This window comes from Vipera berus (assembly GCF_964194415.1).
Source record: "Vipera berus genome assembly, chromosome: W".
Taxonomy (NCBI): domain Eukaryota; kingdom Metazoa; phylum Chordata; class Lepidosauria; order Squamata; family Viperidae; genus Vipera; species Vipera berus.
In genome coordinates, this window is record NC_138210.1 from 75227248 (window position 1) to 75237471 (window position 10224).

Genomic DNA, 10224 nt, shown 5'->3' on the forward strand with positions numbered 1-10224 from the left:
GGCAGCTAAGGGACCCTCCGGACTTGCATTGCTGTGGGTCAGGGGCCGCCCAGCATGGCCACTTTTTTTAAGACTTGTGGACTTTCAACTCTTCCTGCTTACTCTCTTCTCATCCTTTCCTCTGCAATCTCTCCCGCTTTAGGGGGTAGGAGAGAAAAAAACCACCACCCAGGCATGCTTGAATGGGGAACTCTGGGAGTTGCCAGCTCAATGAAACCTACTTAGCAAGCTTGGTCCCCGTTTTCGATATCCGTGTAGGCTGGACAGAATAGGTGGGTCTCTTCCCCTTCTGCCCCCCCTCCCCAGCTGTTCAGGTTCTCCCCACAACAAGCCATCTTGGCAAAGACCAAGGCCGAACGCGGTAGTTTGCCCATAAGGAGGTGAGCCCTGCAGGTATTGGAGAAACTGCTGCAAAAGCGGACGGCTCTAGCTGCATTCACACGAGACGCGTGTCCCGAAAGGCATCTCTGCCACCCCCAGCGGGGCCAACTTGTACAGAAGGTTCACGGGCGCATCAAGAAAGCCCGCCCGTCGCTTGGCTCCGCTCTCCCGCCCGGCCCCGCGGACGGGCGAGGGGAACTTCAACCCCCAAGACCCTCCCTCGCCGCCTCCATTCCTTCCCGGACGAAAGCCGAAGACTACACTACCCGGCATGCCTCGCTCCCTCCAGCCGGGCGGCCAGGTCGAGAGAGAGAGAGGGGAGGGAAGCGCGCAGGCGCGGCGCGCGCGGCCCGCCGGGAGCCGTAGTGCCGGGCCGCCCTGCCGGCGGGACACCGTTGCGGCTGGCGAGACTCCACCTCCCGAGATGCTCCGCGGCGGGGCATGAGCGAGGGGAGGGGCGGCCTCTCCGAGCTTGCGGGAGGGAGGGGGAGCGGCGAGGAGGAGGAGGAGGAGGAGGAGGGCGGCGGCGGCACCGGGCGAGGCGGCGAGAGCGGCGGCGGCGGCTTTGCGAGTCCCGGGGCGGGCAGGCAGGGCGGCCGGCTGGGCAGGGGCCGGCCATGGCGGAGCCGAGCCCCGAAGGTAGGGAGAGGCCAGCCAGACTGGGGGGGGGAGGGAAGGAGGGGGGGGTGGAGGGAGGTCTGGGGGAGGGGGCTCGGAGCGCGCCCCCCCTCCGGCATGGGGCACCGCGAGGCGCGGGGGGGGGGGGCTAGTCGGGCCGGCCGAGGAGGAAGTCGGGGGTGGGTGGGGGGGAAAGTTGGGGGCCGGAGACCCGCTTCCCACCCGGAGTGGGGGGGGGTCTCCTGGAGGGCGGGGTGGGGGGCCCGGGCAGCCCCCACTCCTCTTTCAACCGGGGGAGGGTCTCCTGCGAGGCCTCCCCCGCCGCAGAGAGGAGTAGGGAGGGGGGAGGCTGCACTCCCCACGGGGGGGTGGGGAAAGGGCACGGGGCTAGGGAAGGGGGGGCAATGCTGGGAGTGGGTGGGGGGGCTGCCGGATGGCTTCCCCGGTAATTGGTGGGGGGGGGTCTCTTCTTTCCGCGGCCGCGTCGCCTCCCGCTTTGTGCGGCTCCTTCCCTCCCTCCCTCCTCCCCTCTCTGCCTGGGGCGGGGTGGGGGTGGGGGGCTCCCCGGAGGCCTTTCCTCGACCCCCCCCGCACTAAACAACCCCCCCTCTCCTTCTTCTGTCTCCCCCCTCCAGATCCCCCTCCCAGCCTCAAAGCCGAGACGCAGGTAAGGAGAGCAACCGGGGCGGGGGGGGGAGGGAGGGAGGGAAGGGAAGGGAAGAGAGGCGGGCAAAAGTTTCAAGGGGGGCTCCCTTCCGCGGGGGAGGGAGGAGGTCGTGGGGGGGGGCGCGGCGGGGCTCTTCCGCTCTCGGCGTGCTGGGGAGGGGGCTTTCTCCTCCCTCCCCCCCCCGCCGCCGTTCAAACCCGGGGCTGGTTGCAACATTGCCGCATGTGCTCCGGATGGGAAGCGCCAGCCAGCTCTCCCCCCCCCCCACTCCCAGCCTTGAGAACTTACATGGGGGGTGGGGGGCTGGAAAGGAGCAGACGGGGAGGGGGCTCTCAGGGGTGCTCAGACCCCCCCCTCCCAGCCTTTAGAACCCCATGTGGGGGGCATGGAAGGAGCAGACGGGGAGGGGGCTCTCAGGGGTGCTCAGACCCCCCCCTCCCAGCCTTTAGAACCCCATGTGGGGGGCATGGAAGGAGCAGACGGGGAGGGGGCTCTCAGGGGTGCTCAGACCCCCCCCCTCCCAGTCTTTACAACCCCATGTGGGGGGCATGGAAGGAGCAGACGGGGAGGGGGCTCTCAGGGGTGCTCAGACCCCCCCCCCTCCCTGCCTTTAGAACCCCATGTGGGGGGCATGGAAGGAGCAGACGGGGAGGGGGCTCTCAGGGGTGCTCAGACCCCCCCTCCCTGCCTTTAACAACCCCATGTGGGGGGCATGGAAGGAGCAAACGGGGAGGGGGCTCTCAGGGGTGTTCAGACCCCCCCTCCCTGCCTTTAGAACCCCATGTGGGGGGCATGGAAGGAGCAAACGGGGGAGGGGGCTCTCAGGGGTGTTCAGACCCCCCCTCCCTGCCTTTAGAACCCCATGTGGGGGGCATGGAAGGAGCAAACGGGGGAGGGGGCTCTCAGGGGTGTTCAGACCCCCCCTCCCTGCCTTTAGAACCCCATGTGGGGGGCATGGAAGGAGCAAACGGGGGAGGGGGCTCTCAGGGGTGCTCAGACCCCCCCCTCCCTGCCTTTACAACCCCATGTGGGAGGGGGGTGCTGGAAAGGAGCAAAAGGGGTCTTCCCTCCCGCCGAGACTCCCTGGAAGGGGGCGGGGGGGGGGAGGAAGCACCTCCTCCTGCCTGCCAGGCTCCATTTAACGTCCGCTCTTCCCCCCCCCCCTCCCCGGAAAAACAAATAAATCTTACCAGCCTCCGGAGAAGCGGCAACGCACCATCGAGGACTTCAACAAATTCTGCAGCTTCGTCCTGACTTACGCCGGCTACATCCCCTCCTCCAAAGAGGTGAGTGGGGGGAGGGGTCTCGGAGGTCGCCCCTTCCCCTAAATCGCTTTTGCCCACCAAGCCAGCGTGCTTCCCGGGCGGCTTAACAATAGGAAGACCCTCTTGTATGGCCGCTTTCTAGGGGGAGGGGGTGAGGGAGGACAGGTAGGGTGGGGGGTGGGGGCGCTTCTGGGGGGGGCGTCCCGAGCTCCCCCCTCCCCGCGCGCCCCTTGTTGCATTGGAAGCCCCGCTGCCCGTCCCGCTTCCCCTTCTCGCCTTCCCCGGCTGCCTTTATTCCACCCCCCAGCCTGGAGCTTTTGAAAGCTCCGGCAGAAACTGCAACTCCCAGATGCCTCGGAGGCCATTTCGGCCCGACATCGCCGGGCGGTGCATGCTGGGAAGTGTAGGCGGCTCCTTTTTTTTTTTTTTTTTGCCAAGGCGGGCCGGGACGTGTCTCGGCTTGTCGTGCGGCAAGGGCTTGGCGCGGTGCATGTTGGGAAGTGTAGTTCTGCCCTCCCCCCCTGGAGCCGGCCTTGTGCGCTCCAGCTGGCTTTCCTGGCTGTTGAGCTGACCCTGGATTCGGATTAGTGGCGCTCCGGAGTCCTTCCCCCCCTCCTCCCGCAACCTTGGATGTTGCTAAACTGGGCTGTTTCCCGGAAGGTGGCTTAACCCCCTGCGTCTCCAAGGAGCAGATGGCGAGCAAGCCCGGCTTGCAACTCCTTGCTTGCTTCTGCTGGTTGTTTTAATCCCAGTTATACGCGGAGGAGTTAAAAGCTCACGGGAGCTGGCAAAATGGAGCTTCCCATAAATCCTGGCAAGGTGGGAAGTTGTTTAGGCCGTGGTTTACTGGTTTTGAAAGCACTGAAATCCAGATGTTATCAAAATTGACGTTGCTTTATTCCAGGGTGTGTGTGTGTGTGTGTGTCTCCAAACTTGGCCAATTTTAAGACAGGTGGCCTTCCAGTGACTGGGGGATTCTGGGAGTTGAAGTCCATAGGTCTTAAAAGTAGCCATCTTTGGAGAGCCCTGGTTTATTGTAACTCCCAACGGGGCTGGGCAGCTGTTTTGGGTGCCTCTTGTTCGTTAGGCTAAAAGGGAGATCAGAGACTTGCCCGTTCCCACCAACTGTGTATCCTGGTTACGCGAGGCAAATGTTTCCTAGCCCCCACAAACCCCCTTATCCCAGTTTAATGTGTGTTATGGCAGTGTTTGTTTTGACCTGGGTAAAAACACGTGGTATGAACGGGAGTGATTTGTTCTTGGGCCGCAGGGCACCCCGCCAACCCAACTCCAAAAAAAGGAGCCTCCCCCCCCCCCCCCGTAATTGTTCATAGGAAACCATATGTGGATTTTAGAAAGCGATGCTAAAATGAGCACCAACGAAATACGGGACGCAATTAATGAGTGGTACAGCTTGTCGCCAGAAGTTGTGGGGGCTCCATCCCTGGAGGTTTTTTAAGACCTTTGTCTGAAATGGTACAGAACCCACTGCTCAAATGGGTGGGTGGGGAGGGGGTTGGACTAGATAGCCTCCCAAGGTCCCCTTCCATCTCTAGTCTGATTGATTGATTAGTTAAGGTCATATTTGCAAAGCTCACCGCTTCTGCGTCCGTCAGTTCTCCCTTGCGCCTGTCGCAGTTTTCCAGCTGTTGGGGTGCAGGGTGAGACCAGTTGTGGGGGGCAAGAGAAGCTAAAGGGAAAGCCAGCAAAATCTGGGGTTGCTCATGGACATGGCGGCGGAAGGAGCCACAGGAGAAACGGCCGCTATTGTGGAGGAGGGGAGGGCCGAACCAAACTACACGCTCATATAACATACACTTGTGGGGTGGGGGGGGAGGTCTCCCTCAAACTAAAAGCAATCCACGAAGGCCAGACAGGGACAGCCATAGGGCAGGGTGTACTGTGGGGTGGGGGGGTGGGCACAAAATGTGCGTTCAGGGGCTTCAGAGAACAAATTTAGAGATCAAGACCTCCAAGATGGTGATTGGGGCTTTAATGATTTACAAAGTGTGCGGCATGGAGCACATGGATGAAAGGAGCCTATGATGTTATGGCGTGCGCATGATGGAAGTATGTAATCATGTCTGTAAGGTAGGAGGAATTCAAGAAGTCACGCGTAAGCTAACAGGTTGCGTTTTGAAAGATGTGGGCTCCCCGAGAATGGAATCCAGGGGTCCCTGTATGCCAGGGGTCTTCAAACTTGGCCCTTTGATGACTTGTGGACTTCAACTCCCAGAATTCCTCAGCCAGCGTGCCTGGCTGAGGAATTCTGGGAGTTGAAGTCCACGAGTCATGAAAGGGTCACAGTTCCCTCAGGCTGGCTGAGGAATTCTGGGAGTTGAAGTCCCCAAGTCATGAAAGGGTCACAGTTCCCTCAGGCTGGCTGAGGAATTCTGGGAGTTGAAGTCCACAAGTCATGAAAGGGTCACAGTTCCCTCAGGCTGGCTGAGGAATTCTGGGAGTTGAAGTCCACAAGTCATGAAAGGGTCACAGTTCCCTCAGGCTGGCTGAGGAATTCTGGGAGTTGAAGTCCACAAGTCACGAAAGGGTCACAGTTCCCTCAGGCTGGCTGAGGAATTCTGGGAGTTGAAGTCCACAAGTCATGAAAGGGTCACAGTTCCCTCAGGCTGGCTGAGGAATTCTGGGAGTTGAAGTCCACAAGTCATCAAAGGGCCATGTTTGAAGACCCCCCTGGACTAGGTTTTCTGTGAACAGCTACAGAAGTCCTAAGGCAGACTGTCTTACCCTTGGTTGCTTTAAGACATGTAGACTTCAACTCCCAGAATTCCCTAGCCAGCATGTGGATTTCCACACTCTCAGCTGGAATTCTGGGAGTTGAAGTCCACAAGTCATCAAAGGGTCATAGTTCCCTCACACTGGCTGAGGGATTCTGGGAGCTGAAGTCCACAAGTTATCAAAGGGCCATGTTTGAAGACCCAAGTTTGAAGTATTCAAATCTAGGCTGCTCATCCCATGAAGCGCCACATTCGTTAGCTGGAGAAAAATCTGCTTTTTCTCCTGGCCGTCGTCAGCTTTACTGCTAAAATTAAGCCCAACATTTCTGACCTGCTGACATGTGAGAGTTTTGCTCCATTTTACGAGCTGGTTATTAACGGAATCACAGGAATCGTTAAGTAAACAGCTTGGCTGTAAAGCGGATCTGGTTTCCCCAGCGGGGGAAAGTCGGAAAAGGGAATCCGGTGACTCCCCCAACCGGTCATAAATGGGAGTCGGTCGCCAAATGTTTGAGGCTTGATGCCGCAGTGTGCAAAACGGTCATAAGTCCCTTCCCCCCCCAGTGTGTAGTAACTTCAAATTGTCACTAAATGAGCTTTTTGTAAACGAAGGACACTCCGTAATGGCGGGTGGCATTGAAACCTGCTAATGTTTGCGTCAGGTCAGGTATTTTCTTTCCCGGAATCTGGATGTCGGTTCATCCGGGGCGTTTAGGGCTAATCTGCCCACTCTTCCTGGCAGGAGAACGACTGGACGGCTTCCGGGTCCAACTCCCCGCTCCGCCCGGAGAGCGTGGTGGACAGCGACGGCTGGGAGTCCACGCAGTCGGACCTGCACACCATCGAGACCTTTGTCAAGAAGGCCAAGTCCTCGAAAAAGAAATCGGCTTTCCGCCGGCTGAAATCCGACAGCTCCTTGCTGGAGAAAATGAAGCTCAAGGACTCGCTTTTCGACCTGGATCCGGTGGGGAAGCAGCCGCCCCCACTGGCCGGCCCCAAAGCCCCCGCCGACAAGAAGAAGGACAAGCGGAGCCGGAAGGCCGCCTTGGAAACCGGCGGGGCCGCCAAGCGCAGCCGGAGCGACGCGGTGGGCGAGAAGCGCTCCCGGATCAAAAAGAGCAGGAAGCGGAAGTTGAAACGGGCCGAGCGGGGCGAGAAGCAGCACAAAACCTCCGTCAGCGAGACGGACTCGGAAGAGGAGGAGGAGGAGGAGGAGGAGGAGGTGGGGGACGGGGCGGCCCCTCTGCGGCCAGGCAGGGAGGAGGGGGCGGCCGCGGCACGGGTCTCGGTCCAGGCGCCGCCGGAGCGGCTGGCCACCCCGTTTCCCATTAAGCTGGAGGACACGGAAGGGAAGGAGGGCATCAGCACGGAGACCAGCCAGGATGGGGAGGAAGGCAGCTCCAGTGACGGAGAGATCAGGGTCATGGACGAGGACATCATGGTGGAATCAGGTGAGACGAGACACCCCCCCTCCCCCCCCGCCTCCCAGGAGGGTCAGGGGGAGCCTATCGGGACTTGGGCAGGGGGCTGCATATCCGGTGCCCGTGTCCTGACGCCTCTGACGCTCGCCATTCGATCATTTTTGAGTTCAGAGGCTTGGGTACCTGGTTGGAATCTTGAGGGGCCGGGAGTTCTAGTCCCGTCTCGGCAATGTAAGCAGGATGGGTGAATTTGGGCCCATCACCGGGAGACGGTGAGTTCTAGTCCCTCCTGAGGCACAAAAGCCAGCTAATGTGACTTTGAGCCAGTCACCGGGAGACGGTGAGTTCTAGTCCCAGGGATTCTGGGAGTTGTAAGTCCACCCGGTCGTAAAGGGGCCGTATTTCCCCACCTCTACCTTACTTACCCCTTCTAAGATCCCAACAGCTTTTTATTTAGCTGTTTTGGTAAATTTATGTACTTCAGAGCATCCAACAACTCTTTACAGCAACTTTCCCTGCACCTATTGTCAGACTGGTGGGAGATTTCGAATCGACAAGGGGCCGTCAATACTTTAGCACCTGTGTATCTCACAACCCTAGAGGCTTTCCCAATACTCAGAATTGCGTCGGTGGGTTAAGTTGTGTACTTTTTTTTTGAGCCCTCAGAAAGGAACACGGGGTTCAACACGGCTGGAACACTGGCCCATCGTCCGCCGCTGCCTCTTTTGCACCTTCGGTATACGTTTTCTTTCTTTGACTCTTAAAATTTTAAGAGCCAAAAGCGAGACAATTTTATCTCCCGCGGATGAATTTTCAGGCGTGCAGGTAGTCCTCGGTCTATGACCACCCACATATCTGTTACTAAGCAAGACAGTTAACTGAATTTTGCCCGATTTTGCAAACGTTCCTGCCACGGTGGTTAAGGAAATCACTACAACCATAACACTTAGACCAGGGTTAGGCAACCTTGGCTCTTTTATGACTCATGGAGTTCAAGTCCCAGAATTCCTGAGTCAGCTATGCTGGCTCAGGAATTCTGGGAGTTGAAGTCCATGAGTCATAAAAGAGCCAAGGTTGCCTACCTCTGACTTAGACTTATATACCGCTTTGCAGCCCCCTCTAAGCGGTTCACTTGACTCAGCGTTATTTGACTCCCCGACAAGCTGGGTCCTCCTTTTACCGACCTCGGAAGGAGGAGGGAAGGCTGTAGTTGTTAAATTAGTGACCTGGCTGTTAAGTGATATCTATGCTCATCTTTGCTCGTCAGAAGGTTGCAAGAGGGGATCACGTGACCCCGGGACGCTGCGACCGTCGTAAATGTGAGTCAGTTGCTAAGCGTCCGAATTTTGATCACGTGGCCACAGGGATGTTGTAAGTGTGAAAATCTGGAGCCATTTCTTTTCCCCGGTGTCACTGTAACTTTGAGCGGACACTGCATAAAGTCTTGTTAAGTTGAGGACGACTAGCCAAGCGTGGAGGGGGCGGGGGAGTTATTCCCCGTTACTTTTTTTTTTTATATCAGGTTTTTATTCCTGTCGGGGGAGCCCGGAGGTGGTCTAGTCCAACCCCTCGCTCACGCAGCGAACGTATCATTTCGAACAAAGGGTGGCTCGATGCCAGAAAGTGAATTTTCTCAGATGTGTCCCTGCTGTTTGCTCAAGGCGCCGTTTTGCGTCTGCTCTTCCAGGCGACGATTCGTGGGACCTCATCACGTGCTACTGCCAGAAGCCCTTCGCCGGGCGGCCCATGATCGAATGCAATCAGTGCGGCACCTGGATCCACCTCTCCTGCGCGAAGATCAAGAAGACGAACGTGCCCGACATTTTCTTCTGCCAGAAATGCAAAGAAAGCTCGCGGAAGCAGGCGCTGCTGGGCCCTCAGCCCCCCACGGCACTCGGCGCAACGGCCCCGCTGGCGTCCCGGGGAGGTGGGGAGCCCTAGCACAGGAGGGGGCCGTGGCTCTCAGCGGGGCTGTCGTCCCACAGAGGGAAAAAACAGACCGGACGAAGCAGAGAGAGAGAGAGAGGGGGGGGCCTGCTCTGGATCGGGGTCCCCTTTGAGTGTCGGGCCCCGAAGACGAGGCGCTGGGTCGGCGGCAGCGCCGGCAACAACTCCGGCGCTTATTAAAATCGGCAGACCCCGGCTAGGTTTCAGCGGGCCCTCCTGGCCTTAGCCTCCCCCCCACTCCCCATCTGCTTGTGGGCTCGATCGGGAAGGCCCGGCGTCCACATTTGGGGCGAAGCCTCTTGGTTTCTTTTGGACCCTTTTCCTTCCCTCCTTGTCCTACGCCAACTTCTCCTCTGTAAATAGAAGACAAAAAGGGTTGTGGTTTTTTTTTGTTTTCCCTTCTTTTCCTCTTTTCTTTCCCCGGCTGGATCAGTCGGTCGGTTTCCCGGTTGGGAATGTTTTGAACACAGTTTGTGCTCCTGAGTTTGGACTCGTCCGAATCTTGTTTCATTTCCTCCCGGGGTCCGAGAGGCGGAGAGGGTGACGCCCGGACCCCGATTTCTTCGGTTGTGCTTCGAAGAGGGGAGCGGTTTGCCTTGGTCCCCATTTGTATTGAGGCACTTAAACTAAGGGGGGGGGGTCTTCAAACTTTCCCTCCCTTTTAAGAGGGAAAGTTGGAAGAGCCCCCTTAGTTTAAGCCAGGGGGGGGTCTTCAAACCTGGCCCTTTGATGACGGGTGGACTTTAACTCCCAGAATTCCCCAGCCGGTGTGCCTGGCTGGGGAATTCTGGGAGTTGAAGCCCACCGTCTTAAAAAGGGAGGGAAAGCTTAAACCAATGGAGAGCAGGAGAGGAGGGGGGATTTCTTTTGGTTCCCCCTCACCACCCTATGTTGACCCCTCCGGCTTTTCTGAGGCCGGGTAGAGGGGGGGGAAGAGGCTGGGCCAGGCCCCTCCCTCCCCCAATTTTGTTTTAATATTGGCAGACGTGTACATGGCAGCGTTTTCGACTGTGTAAATAAAGAGACGTAGACCCTTTGGCAGTTTCTACAGAGGCCTCGGCTCTTCATTGATATTATTTTTCGGTGGGGGGGGGGAAGGGGAGGCAGGTAGACTGCCACGGCGAGGGATGCTCTCTCGCTCTCTCTCCCGCCCCGCGCGCACTTCCGCCCGCGTGACGCCGAGCCAGGCC

The 10224-nt window shown here is 58.5% G+C and overlaps 1 protein-coding gene across 1 annotated transcript; it reads left to right on the plus strand.

The window, feature by feature from the left end:
• Positions 1 to 879: 879 nt before the first annotated feature.
• LOC308676739 (PHD finger protein 23-like) lies at positions 880 to 10084 on the plus strand. The gene is made up of 5 exons (XM_081342756.1): positions 880 to 1020; positions 1635 to 1666; positions 2860 to 2952; positions 6409 to 7117; positions 8775 to 10084. The coding sequence occupies exons 1-5, from the start codon at positions 999 to 1001 to the stop codon at positions 9026 to 9028; spliced, it is 1110 nt and encodes a 369-aa protein (XP_081198882.1). The 5' UTR covers positions 880 to 998; the 3' UTR covers positions 9029 to 10084.
• The last annotated feature ends 140 nt before the right edge of the window (positions 10085 to 10224 follow it).